Below are 13,971 nucleotides of genomic sequence, written 5' to 3'. Positions count from 1 at the left end.
AATCATCGATCTCACCGCCTCCATTTGGAAACGTGGAATCTTAAGGGTCACATTCACCACTTTGAGGTCTAGAATCAGCTTCCAATCTTCTGAGCCTCTCTTGGACACTATGAAGCATATCAAGTATCTGCCAAAGCACGAGTCTTCTACTGGTATGGACTCTATGAGCTTCCGGATCCAGCAACGTTTGCACTGATGCTCTGACTTTGGCTGCTCTTTCTCGGCCTCCCAGCTAGAGAATCTAGAAAAAGGTCCAGGATGGGATGAAAGAACTTGAGCTTGTACCCCTCCTGTATAATGTCCAATACCCAGTGATCTGTGGTGATCTCTGCCCACGTTCTCCAATAGGTTGATAACCTCCCTCTTATGCGTGCTCAGTTGATGGCTTGGTGTCATTAACTGCTTCTTAGAGTTGTGGCAGAGCAGGATCCTGATGATTGGGGATGCAAGCTTCCCCCCCCCCCCAAAAAAAAAAAAAAATCTTTGTCTGGAGTTTTGAAAGAATCTCTGGTCCAGAGGCCCTCCCGAAAACTAGTGCTTGTCTGGAGGCCCAAAAATCACTATGACCTAACCCTCTAGGGCAGGGGTGCCCAATACATCGATCGCTCAGGCAACCCGAGTCGATCGCGTAGCCACGCAGTTTCCCTTCTCTTTTTTACCCTCCTGACTGGCATGCAATTAATCCGTCTCGTGGAGAACACTGGCCAATCATAATTCCCTTCTCTTTTTTTCCCCCTCCTGACTGGCATGCAATTAATCCATCTCGCGGAGAACACTGGCCAATCATAATTCCCTTCTCTTTTTTCCCCCTCCTGACTGGCATGTAATTATCTGCCTCTTGAAGAACACCAGCCAATCAGAGTGCTGGCAGGGCGGGGTTAGAAGGTCGGCGTAGAATGGAGCTTAGTGCCCTACTACAGGAGACAGAAGCAGTGCACTGCCTGTTGTGGTAAGAGCTGAGGTTGGGAATAGTGCTGCCCATTCACTTTGGGTGAATCGATACAATTAAAAATAAATAAATAAATAAATCGGCCTCCCGATTCAATGACTGACCCTCCCCCCTCACCCCCTAAAACAGGATCAGCAGCGCTGTCTCTTGCTGGCCGGCCGCTGCCACTCCTGCTTTAGAGGGCAAGGGGGAGGGTCAGTCGGGAAGTGCAGTGGTGTCCAGCTTTCTTCCTGGCCTCCCGCGCATCCCTTTACCTAATTCCAGCGAGCACAGTGTAGTAGAGGACTTTGCAGTCTCTATGTTTAATTCCTGGAGGGATTCCATGGTCACCTCCAAAAACACTGAAGGCTTAAATAGCCTGCACACAGTCGGGTCCTCCCTGAAATCTGTGGCCTCCACCAAATCCAGCTCACTCTAGAGATGAAGCAGCATCTCCTTGTTCAGTAGACCCTGACTGGGAGAGGCATCAAAACAGCCCTTTTTGTCCCAGTCTTCCTCAGACTGATCTTCCCCATCATGTACATGGCACTGTTGATGGTGAATTATGCTCTTGGGGGAAGGAGGAATCCCCAGCGCCAACTGGGCTACAAACCCTGAAGGTTCCATGCAGCCCTAGTTAATCATGTAAGCTTCGAACATCATATTGATGAATTCAGGGGGAAAACCCTGACTAGGATGTCCAGACAGCCCCTGCCGATGTTCACAAGCTCCTTTCTGGGGTTTTACAACCGTGTTACAGCTGCGCTTTGCTGAAGATGCACTTGCGTGGCTCCCTGGTTCAAATCTGGACTTTTTGCCAGGCCCTTGGACCAACTGGGCACTAACACCCTTTGAGGGACCAGCAGAGGCTAACCCAGATGCTCTTGCCCCTTCCCCTCCCCCTCCCCTGCCAAGCAACACGAGGAACACGAATGATCCTTCGTCAGTCATCCACTGCAAATGGCATAATAAATCCAAGAGGTATCCTGGCCTGAAGAGTCTATCACACCTGTTTTTAAACAAATCGAGGTGTTTTGAAGCGAGAGAGAGGCTTTATTTTCAAGTTGGGAAATCCAAGATGGCTGCGGCGGCGAACTATTTTAGCGTCCCAAAATGACCCAGGAGGGCTACATTGGGGAATAAAAATTAGCAATTTTAGAGGTGGGGGAAACTAACTCTAAACCCAGACTCCCCCCTCTAAAATCAACAAAATAATTCTATTTAAATAGACCCCCTTCCCTCTGACTTTGTGCCATGCCATTAGGGAGAACCTCTGCTCAACAATCCTGGAATCCGACTGCTTGTGTCTTCTGACTGCCTCTAGAGGTCCAATGAACCGGCCAGAGACCACAACTTCTCACCGGATCACATGCATGCAAACGGGGAGGAAAGCAGTCAGCACCAATCCTCGAAAATGCCACAGAGCCAATCAGCCTGCACCTAAAAACACTGCAGATGAACCTGGGGCAAGCCTGCCTCCAAGAGAGCAGTCCCCTAAGCCCACGAAATGGTAGTGCAGGCTGTCCAAATGGGTGCACTACAAAGAAGTCCAGACCCTCTATCTCAGAGTCTGCACTGTTCGTAGCCAGAGTAATCCCAAGAGTGGGATCCTATGCAGCACTGAAAAGCTCGCAAACAGTCCAAAAAACACAAAAACAAACCAAAGCCCAAATAGAATCAAAAACTCAACCACAAACAGAAAAGATCAGCTCCTACCATTTCGCTTGTAGAGAGACAGCTGAGGAAATTGAGGATAGCCAGAAGGATGGGAGGCAAAGATTGCTAATGAAGTTCCTTACAACAATTCTCACGAGAAGGGACGACTATCCATATGTTCAGGAATGGAGTGTCTGTTGCACTAAAAAGAGCACTTTTGGACATTTTTTTTTCAGAAAAAATAGCTGCAGTGCAAATATAAAAAGACCTACACAGCGTTGAGACAGCCAGTTAATCAATCACTCAAAAAATAGAGTGACTACTGGAAAGAGTACCACATAACTAAACTAAACTAAACTAAGCCTTAGGTTTATATACCGCATCTTCTCCACTGAAGTGGAGCTCGACACGGTTTACAGAGTTTAAAAAACATGGGAAGAGAGAAGAGAAAGAGTTTTACAAAGCATAAAAAGAGGGGGGTGTAATCAGGAGAAGAGATTATTATATGCTAGAGAAAAGCCAGTTTTCAGTTGTTTTTGGAATAGTTGGAGGGAGTCCAGGTTCCGCAGCGGGACAGTGAGGTCGTTCCAGAGGCCGGTGATTTTGGAGAGGAGGGATCTACCCAGTTTACCTGCGTGGAGGATGCCGTGTAGAGAGGGGAAGGATAGTTTATGTCTGTGGAATTTACACAATTTCAACAAAATCTGAAAGAAAAGAGCCAAGGAAAACTGACAAATATGTCACAACAGCTCCTCTTAAAAAATAATGGAACATGATTCCACAACAGGAGAAAGGGGAATTTGAAAACATTTAAAAGATTGCTAAAACGCCATCTGGTTTGCAAAATGAAATATGGTTGAAGAATGAGGGACTACTATTGTGGCTATGTGAATACATGCTATGAACATTGATGTTTAATTGCTGTTTATCGTTGTATGTTTTTATGTTTTGTGTTTTTGGATGGTTTTACGTCTGTAATGACATTTATTATGCTTGTTGATTTGTATTTCGCATCGTATAAGGCGAATAATAAACACAACAGACTATACAATAAGACTGGCATGGTTCAGCAGGACAGCATCTGGTGGGAGATGGTCATAATACATAGCTGAGCCAACTCAAAAATTCTTATGTCAGTTCTGGAGAAAAATTCTTGTGCAAGGCTCTGTCAAATAGTGTTATCCATGTTGTGAGGACTACAGTATCCTGTTTATCCTCAAAGAATCTGGAACTCCCTGCAGCCACCCTAAATCCAGATGCTGAATGCCATCCCTGAAACAGGGCCATCATGGAATATCCGGGTCTAATACAGTGGCCAGTGTTTTTTAAAAAATGCTTACAACCACCAGCTATATATTGCCCCCTGAATTTACAATTCCAACATCTAAGAACAGAAGTACTAATCTTAGTCCAACACCTCAAGATTCTCAGGATGAAGGATCTTGAAGATGTTCTCACCATTTGCATTTCCATCCACCTTTTGGCACAGTGTGCAGAGGGGGCTCCAGGCAGTATGTGTGGTAACTGATGTCACAGTCATCGCAGAGCAGCAGTCTAGAGGGGTCGGAGGCTTTTCCACAAACCTCACAAACAATGCATTCCACACAACGCCAGCCTTTCAGCAGCATCACCTTCGTAATCTGCAAGAAAAACCAATACCTCACCACCACAATGAACAGGAAATGAAAAATGGGTTGATAAAGAACAAGAGATTCTCATATATGGAATCATTTCTCTTTATTATCAGCGAATGGGTGTCACATTATCCATTCTCTCAGAGTAAGACATTGGGTTCTGAATCCTACCTTACTGTTGACACAATATGGATGATAACATTGGGCACACTGAGAGCATGCCAGGAGATACCCTTCAGAACCACGACCAAAGCTGCCACATACCACACACATATCCTAATAGCAAAGGAGATAAAAAAGAGAGGATTAAAAATGTTATCCTCTGTGCATGAGAGCTACACAACATATCCAAGTATACAGTACAGCTCCCTACCTGCATAAGGACAAACTTATCAGTGTTGGAGAAGAGCACCACTGTATTCTGCATAGTGTCATCCTCCTCTTCCTCGTCCTCTTTACTTGGGGAGCTGTCAATATCTGCTAACTGGAGAAGAAAGAACACAGATCAAGAACCACACAGGAAAATATGGACCATGCCAAGAACAGTATATAGAAAAACCTTCCGACGCTATCAATGCAAATAGCTGCACACAGACTTCAAACAACCTTCTCCTCACACAAACTACTTTAGCTCAAACAGCCCATGACAGAGACCCTCCCCTCCCCCTTGCACTTAATAGCTGCTTCCTTTCCTTAGAATAGTTGTTTCAGCAAGCAATTCAGAAGTTTGCAAGTTGCATTTCTTACTGCTAGTGTTTCAATGGAGGAGGCTGTGGATTTAACCGTGATCTTCCTCTGCCTCTCCCATGTCTCCTCCTACAGCACTGGTTCCACCTCGAGGCCGAGCGCTCCAGGAAAGCTGCTGCTACGACCCTGGGTGAGAGAAACAAAGCCATGAGTTCAGCTATTTCCTCCAGTAATCCCTAAACCATCTGTGTCTCTCCAGTGATCCCTAAAATCTCCACTGGTTCTCCTTCAGTAAGCCTCTAAACCTTATGTTTTAACAATTTTATTGAACAAATGACATAAAAGATACTTGACAGTTCAATTATAACAGGTCAAACTTTACATATATTATGTCCATTCCTTTCCCCTCTCCCATGATACTCTATTAATCAATACAAAACTCAGGATGCAGCTTTAATAAAACATTCCATTAGACAAAGCAACCAATATGTATCATTTACTCCCAACTTCCCCTCCTCATATGGCTTATCAATGTCCAGTGACCTGTTTCCTTATGACCATCGGTATCCTGTAAATGTAACCAGAATGCAATGGAGATGATGGCACCAGCAAAGCTAATAAGTGTAAGTCAGAGGGGAAATCGATGCCCATGGTTTGAGCAAGGTCTTTTACAATTGCAGCATGAGTTGCATTTAAGTGAGTGTCAATGGCAAAAGAGGCAGGGATGGAGATGCAAAAGGATCATATTTGATAAGGATGAATAAATATAAAGCAATGATTAAACAAGCTAGAAGTAACTATTACCAAAAGCAATTGAAAGCTTCTTTGAACAGGCCAAGAGATCTGTTTATGTAGATAGAAAATTGGACCCAGGAGTCAACTGATAAGGTTGTGTTAAGCACTTTTACAGATGAAGAATTTAGCGAATTTGTTTATATTAAGATTGAGAATATTTTAGCTGCTATTCCACCTTCATAAAAGATAGATGATTTTGATGTTGAGAATATGTTAAATTGGGGAAGAATTTAGGGAAGCTGATCAGAAGCAAATTCGTAAGATCTATCATCATGTTGTCCCTTAATGTCTTTAATAGATATTGTTCTCCTATATTCTTAAAGAGCTAGAGAAAAGGATTGTACCTGAAATCACAATGATAGTGAATCTGATATTGGAAAGACGGAATGCTGCCCAGGTTGTTAAAGACAGCAACTGTAAAGCCAGTAATTAAAGATATTAAATTAGTGGCAGATCAGATTACTAATTGTAGACCTGTTTCAGTTTTACCAACTTTAGCAAAGATTGTTGAAAAAAAACTGTTTATTGACAGTTTGACAGAAGCACATTTGCAGAGGTCTCTATGATGTGGCTTTCATAAGGGAACCAGGTATTTGATAGCCTTCCTGGATATCCTGCTTTTGATAGTCTCCTCAATAAGATGTCATGATTTAGTCTATCAAACAGTGGCCTAGGTGCAGGGGGCTCAAAGTCCCTCCTTGAGGGCCGCAATCCAGTCCGGGTTTTCAGGGATTTCCCCAATGAATAGGCATGAGATCTATGTGCATGCACTGCTTTCAAATGCATATTCATTGGGGAAATCTGAAAACCCGAGTGGATTGCGGCCCTCAAGGAGGGACTTTGAGATCCTGCAAGGTGGATAGCCAGTGCTGCTGGGTCCAATCATTCTGAAGGATAAGAAGACAGATGTATGTGACCAGGGGTCTGTCTTTCAAAGAAAGACACTGATAGGGTTACATAAGAACATAAGCAGTGCCTCTGCTGGGTCAGACCAGAGGTTCCATCACGCCCAGCAGTCTGCTCACGCGGCGGCCCATCAGGTCCAGGACCTGTACAGTAACCCTCTATCTATACCCTTCTATCCCCTTTTCCTTCAGAAAATTGTCCAATCCCTTCTTGAACTACAATACCGTACCCTGTCCTATCACGCCCTCTGGAAGCGCATTCCAGGTGTCCACTACCCGTTGGGTGAAGAATAATTCCTGGCATTGGTTCTGAATCTGTCCCCTCTTAATTTTTCCAAATGGCCTCTCGTTCTTGTAGTTTTCGAAAGTTTGAAGAATCTGTCCCTCTCCACTTTCTCTATGCCCTTCATGATCTTGTGAGTCTCTATCATATCCCCTCTAAGTCTCTGCTTCTCCAGGGAAAAGAGCCCCAGTTTCTCCAATCTTTCAGCGTATGAAAGGTTTCCAATACCTTTTATCAAATGTGTCACTCTCATCTGAACCCTCTCGAGTATCGCCATATCCTTCTCAAGGTATGGCGACCAATATTGGACACAGTACTCCAGATGCGGGCGCACCATCGCCCGATACAACGGCAGGATAACTTCTTTCGTTCTGGTTGTAATACCCTTCTTGATTATACCTAGCATTCTATTTGCTTTCTTAGCGGCCACTGTGCACTGTGCCGACGCCTTCATTGTCTTGTCCACTATTACCCCCAAGTCCCTTTCTTGGGTACTCTCACTCAATGACAGCCCTCCTATCGTGTAGCTGTACCTCGGATTTCTGTTTCCTACATTTCTCTACATTAAACTTTATCTGCCATCTCGTCGCCCACTCCCCTAGTTTGTTCAAGTCCCTTTGTAAATCTTCGCAGTCTTCTTTAGTCCTAGCCCCATTAAATAGGTTGGTGTCATCTGCAAATTTTATTACTTAGCACTTCGTCCCTGTTTCTAGATCATTTATAAATATATTGAATAGCAGCGGTCCAAGCTATTTTGTATTTGTTTCCATTTTGTAAACTACTGAAGCAGCATGGTGTGTCATATAGGATATATTGTGACCAGTCAGGCTCCGGGCCTGCCAAGGTCACTATGAAAGCGGGAAGAAAGGGTGCCAAGAAGCCCAAAAGGGAGATTGCCATGGCTAGCTCCCAGTACCAATCTGCCCCGCTTGAGGATGCCACTGACCCAGAATGGGGGGAAGAGGAAACCCTGCACAATGATAACCATCCACACATGAGGGCTAGGAACATAGACTTTAAACCTAGTCCTAAGAAAAATGAGGAAGACTATTGCTCTACTGACCACCGGGGGAGCCAGAGAGAAGCCCAGGTGAGAGCAAGCTCAGCTAGAGCTGGGGGTGGCTCTTCTCTAGAAAGATCAGTAGAGATTAGCAAGCTACTAGGCAGGTTAGGGAAGAAGCTCAGGTCTCCCTAAAGAAGAGCTTCCCAGCTCAAGCATGGGTAATACTTGTGACCTCATGGAAGTGGAAGAGTCGGGACCCACTTCAGAGTTGCTGGAAGCAGAGCAGGAAATTCCAATGGAGCTGCAGGGCGAGCTGGTCCCTGAGGGCTTGGAAGTGGTTCCTGAGCCAATGGAAGTAGGCTTGGCAACCCTTTTCCAGGACTGAGCAAACTGAGGTTTTTTTTGTCGATTGATATTTTGGGCTGGTTTTGTTTTCCAGCCAGCTACATGGACTGTTTGAACTGTGGGGTTTTGTTCTCTACTCATTTTGTGAAAGAAGCTGAGAGTGCCTTTTTAGTGGGGAGAAGTTTGCCAACTGGGCGGGATTTTTGAAAGCTGTTGTGTGCTTGTGGAAGGCAAACTTGAGGTACTCCCCTAGACCCAGCAGTGCTATAAAATAAGTTGGAGGCTTGTGTTTTTGCAGAGACTGTTTGTGAGTGTTTGGTGCAGCATAGCAGAGAACTGAACTCTTTGGAAATCTGCTAAGGAGCAGGCTTTGGAAGCCTTGTTATAAGAAGCTCTGTGGAGAGCAGAATCACAGATTTTTGACTGTGGTGAGGAGAAAATCCTGAACTTTACTCAAAGTTTTCCTTTTGGGTTTTTTCTTTGTATTTTGCAAGTTGAATTATTTTTGCATTTTTTACCATTCTGACAATTAAATTTTCTTTTGAAGAACCAACCCTGGAGCTGTGTGCCTTGGTTCTGATTTTTGGTTTGTTTTACTTATTAATACAGTGTCTGCAGGGTGACTCCCTACTGGGTCACACGCTGGTGTAAGTTTTGGCTGTAACCACTAGGGGCAGTGAGGAGTCCCGTGGCTAGACTCTAGTGCCGGTTACAATATGCAGATAATATCCAATTTTTATTCCTGCAGAAGGTTCTTTGTTGCAAGCAGAAATAAGAATTGGGGTTGGTTAAAAAAAATTGGACGACCAATTGATGCTGACTTTGGCAAAAACTAAGATTATGTTGCTGTCGAGAGATCAGTTTGATGATACTCCTTTAACACTAAACGTGTTAAATAGTCAGATAAAAATTACTGAAAGTGTTCCTTTTAGGGGTTTTGCTGGATTCTCAACTTAGTTTTCGTTCGCATGTGCAGAATGTAATTTTAAAATCTTACTTTAAATTGAGAATGTTAAATAATCTTTGATCATACTTATCTAGGTATGATTTTAAGAAAGTTGTTCAAACTGTGGTACTCGCAGGATTGAATTACTGCAATATTGTTGGGGGGGATCCCAGCAATATGTATGCATGTCTTGCAGGTGGCTCAAAACTCAATAATACGAATGCTATGTGGAATTGGAAAATTTGAGCATGTTACAAAGACATTATATTGCAATGTACTGGCTGACTATGGAGTTTCGAGTAAAATACAAACTATTGATGATGGTTTATTTGAGTTTTAATCAAATGACGCCTAGGTATTTATGTGATTGCCTGGCACTGTATGTCCCAATGAGACAATTAAGATCTTCCACGCAGGCAAGTTTGATTGTTCCATCTTCAAAAAGCCTTCATTAAGAGAATACAAGGAAAAGTGTGTTCTCTTGCATAGGACCTATGGAATGGAACAAATTACCTGTGTATTTACGACAGTTGAAAGATTTGCAGGAATTTAAACAGCGTATCCAGATTGTTCCCGAAGAGAGGCAGCGTGGGAGCCCTGCTCCGCCCCTCTCCCTGACCGAAAGGGAACATTTAAAAGAGCACAGTAGCCAGCCGGGCCCCCTTTCAGGCCACCAGCAGGAGACAGCGTATCCAGATTGTTCCCGAAGAGAGGCAGCGTGGGAGCCCTGCTCCGCCCCTCTCCCTGACTGAAAGGGAACATCTAAAAGAGCACAGCAGCCAGCCGGGCCCCCTTTCAGGCCACCAGCAGGAGACAGCGTATCCAGATTGTTCCCGAAGAGAGGCAGCGTGGGAGCCCTGCTCCGCCCCTCTCCCTGACCGAAAGGGAACATTTAAAAGAGCACAGCAGCCAGCCGGGCCCCCTTTCAGGCCACCAGCGGGAGACAGCGTATCCAGATTGTTCCTGAAGAGAGGCAGCGTGGGAGCCCTGCTCCGCCCCTCTCCCTGACAGAAAGGGAACATCTAAAAGAGCACAGCAGCCAGCCGGGCCCCCTTTCAGGCCACCAGCGGGAGACAGCGTATCCAGATTGCTCCCGAAGAGAGGCAGCGTGGGAGCCCTGCTCCGCCCCTCTCCCTGACCGAAAGGGAACATCTAAAAGAGCACAGCAGCCAGCCGGGCCCCCTTTCAGGCCACCAGCGGGAGACAGCGTATCCAGATTGTTCCCGAAGAGAGGCAGCGTGGGAGCCCTGCTCCACCCCTCTCCCTGACCGAAAGGGAACATTTAAAAGAGCACAGCAGCCAGCCGGGCCCCCTTTCAGGCCACCAGCGGGAGACAGCGTATCCAGATTATTCCCGAAGAGAGGCAGCGTGGGAGCCCTGCTCCGCCCCTCTCCCTGACCGAAAGGGAACATTTAAAAGAGCACAGCGCCAACGGCGCTCAGCCGTTCAGCGCGCCAATGAAGGCGCGCGCCTTTGTGAAGCGCCTGCAGTGACGACAGTTGGATTCTGAAGCTAACAAAATAACAGGCTCCAATCAGCAGGAGCACACCAGCACTTTACGAGAGCGATGGAGGACCCAGGATCCCAGAAGTACTTTCCGGTATACTGCACAGAGTGCAATATGTACGACTACCTCCCCTTGGGAAGGCGGGAGTACATATGCAGTCGGTGTCAGGAACTGGAAAGCCTGAGGATGGAGGTCGGCAGATTGAGAGTCAGGGTCCAGGAACTGGAGGGACTGGAGGGACTGCGCACCACAGAGGAGACGAGCTGGTCAACCCAGAACACAGACGGAGCAGGTCCCATTGTGGACCAGGTGAGGGACCTCGAGAGATTCATCGAGGAGGCCTATAAGAAGGTGGAGGAACGGGACCAGCAGCTGCACAGACGGATGTCGGCAGACGAGACCCAGGATCCACAAGGCGACACCGGGGAAGGACCTAGCGGAGGAACCACGCAAGAGGAGGAGACCGCGACTCACCGGGACCCCGAGGGAGAGACACCGCACTACACCAAGGACACGGACCTGAGGCAGAGGAGGTTACTGAGGAAAGGGAAGTCTGCTATTGTGGTGGGAGACTCGATCTTGTGAGAGGTAGACAGTCACGTAGCTGGAGGAAGGGAGGACCGGCTAGTGACTTGTCTCCCAGGGGCCAAGACACGAGACATCACTGATAGGATCGAGAGGATCCTGGACGGAGCAGAGACAGAGGAGACTGCGGTAATAATCCACGTCGGAACGAATGATGTGAGCCAGAGGAACTTCAGCATGGCCACACTGACTGACCAGTTCAGGGTCCTGGGATGAAAGCTGAAGCGGAGCACACGGAGGATAGCATTCTCGGAGATCCTGCCTGTACCGAGAGCAGATGCAAAGAGGCAGGCAGACCTCCAGGCTGTGAATGCATGGTTGAGGAGATGGTGCCAGGAGGAGGGCTTCCACTTTGTGAGGAACTGGACGTCCTTCTGGGGAAAGAGCAAGCTCTACCGGCGGGACGGCCTACACCTGAGCACAGCGGGAACTAGACTACTGGCAGCCAATGTGAGGAAGGAGATCGAGAGGGCTTTAAACTGAGGAGAGGGGGAAAGCCGACAGCTGATCTGATGTTGACGCTTCGGACAACAGTATCCAGAACAGATGCTGAACGGGCTGACTGCAGGGAGGAAGCAGAGGGACCGGAGGATCTTATGATCAGACAGCGAGGGAAACATCAGGTAAAGGGAGCTTGCTGGGAGAAGACTAAGGGGCATGGAGACACAGGGGGACTGGGTGGCACGAGGGCGAAAGCTGAGGGCAATATAGAGGTACCACAAGGCAAGGGGGATCAAACAGAGGCTCAAGGGATGATAGCCCAGGAGGGGGCCGGTAGGGCTAGAAAACCCAGAGGAAAAGCGGGGAAGTGGGGTGGCGAGAATGTGGGGAAGCTGAAAGCTAAGAGGGTAAAGGCTGAGGGCAAAGCAGAAGCACAGGGAACGGGAGAACTGCCCGAAATCCAAGGGCAGGCGGCCCAGGTAAATGCAGAGGTGAAGGAAAAACGACGGGACCTACGGGACCTGCGGTGCTTATACGCAAATGCAAGAAGCCTCATGGCCAAGATGGGTGAACTAGAAGTCGTGGCCAAGGGGGAGGACCTAGATATAATTGGAATTGCAGAAACCTGGTGGACAGAGGAAAATCAATGGGATGTGGTGCTGCCGGGGTACAAGCTCTACAGGAGGGACAGGACCCACAAGAAGGGGGGAGGCATAGCACTATATATAAAGGACTCTATCCATTCGGTCGGGATGGATATGGCAACAAAAGCAGAGGGGCTGGAATCGCTATGGGTCAAATTGCCGGGAAACAAGGGTGCAGGCATAAAACTGGGGCTGTACTATCGCCCACCTGGTACACCAGAAGGAGTCGGACACGACTTGGAAGCGGAACTGAGACAGGAATGCAGGACTGGAAGTGTAACAGTGATGGGGGACTTCAACTACCCGGGAATAGACTGGAGTACGGGTCACTCCAACTGCACTAGGGAAACAGGATTTGTAGAAGCTGTGAGGGACTGCTTCATGGAGCAACTAGTCAAAGAACCGACGCGAGGGGGTGCTACTCTTGACCTCATCCTAAACGGATTAGGGGGGCCTGCAAGAGGGGTAGAAGTGGGAGGACCACTAGGCAACAGTGATCACAATGCGATCAGATTCACATTAGAAAGGGGGACACCCATAGTAAGGAGGACCGCAACAACTGCGCTCAACTTCAAGAAAGGGAACTATGTTGCTATGAGGGAAATGGTGGGGAGGAAGCTCAGAAACATCTTTAGGATGGAGACTGTGGGAAGCGCCTGGACCCTATTCAGGGAAACCCTGCAGGAAGCACAAAGAATGTACGTCCCCAGTTTCAGGAAAGGCTGCAAGAACAAGCGATCAAAGGACCCGGTTTGGATGTCAACTGAAGTAAAGAGGGCAATAAATGACAAAAAAGTATCCTTCCGGAGATGGAAAGAGGACCCAACGGAGGAAAATCACCAGGCGCACAGGAAATGCCAAAAGGAATGCCACCGAGAGGTTAGAAAAGCGAAAGGGAAATGCGAAGAGGGGCTGGCCAGGGAGGCAAAAAACTTCAAGGCATTCTTCAGTTACGTAAAGGGGAAGCGACCAGCGAGAGAGGAGGTGGGGCCGTTGGACGATGGGGATAGGAAGGGAGTGATTAAGGAGGATAAAGAGGTAGCTGAGAGGTTGAACACGTTCTTCTCGTCGGTTTTCACGAGCGAAGACACATCTAATATACCGGACTCAGAGGAGCTCATGAGTGGGGAACAGGCCAAAAAATTGGAGCACATAGAGGTAAGTAAGGAGGATGTCCTCAAACAGATAGACAGGTTAAAATGCGGTAAATCACCGGGCCCGGACGGGATCCACCCAAGGGTTCTGAAGGAACTAAGACAAGAAATAGCGGGCACAATCCAGCATGTTTGCAACCTATCCTTGAAAACTGGTGAGGTACCAGAGGACTGGAAATTGGCGAATGTCACACCTATCTTCAAGAAGGGATCGAGGGGTGACCCCGGGAACTACAGGCCGGTGAGCCTGACTTCAATTATAGGGAAGATGGTGGAAGCTATGATCAAGGACGGCATTTGCGAGCACATCGAGAGGAATGGCCTACTGAGAACAAGCCAGCACGGATTCTGTAAGGGAAGGTCGTGCCTAACGAACCTTCTGTACTTCTTTGAGGGAATAAGCAGTCGGGTGGACAATGGGGAACCCATAGACATCATTTACCTCGATTTTCAAAAGG

General features: G+C 47.3%; 1 protein-coding gene across 1 annotated transcript in view; it reads right to left on the bottom strand.

The window, feature by feature from the left end:
- The window catches only part of LOC117357250 (histone-lysine N-methyltransferase 2D-like), a 468,534-nt gene that overhangs the window by 342,961 nt on the left and 111,602 nt on the right, over nucleotides 1-13,971 (bottom strand). Inside the window, 5 exon segments of the mRNA XM_033937621.1 lie at nucleotides 4,043-4,224; nucleotides 4,390-4,494; nucleotides 4,592-4,702; nucleotides 4,966-5,000; nucleotides 5,003-5,091. Coding sequence (XP_033793512.1) covers nucleotides 4,043-4,224; nucleotides 4,390-4,494; nucleotides 4,592-4,702; nucleotides 4,966-5,000; nucleotides 5,003-5,091 — 522 coding nt within the window.

This window comes from Geotrypetes seraphini, chromosome 3, assembly GCF_902459505.1.
Source record: "Geotrypetes seraphini chromosome 3, aGeoSer1.1, whole genome shotgun sequence".
NCBI classification, from domain to species: Eukaryota; Metazoa; Chordata; class Amphibia; order Gymnophiona; family Dermophiidae; genus Geotrypetes; species Geotrypetes seraphini.
This window is presented reverse-complemented; position numbering and strand designations above follow the sequence as displayed.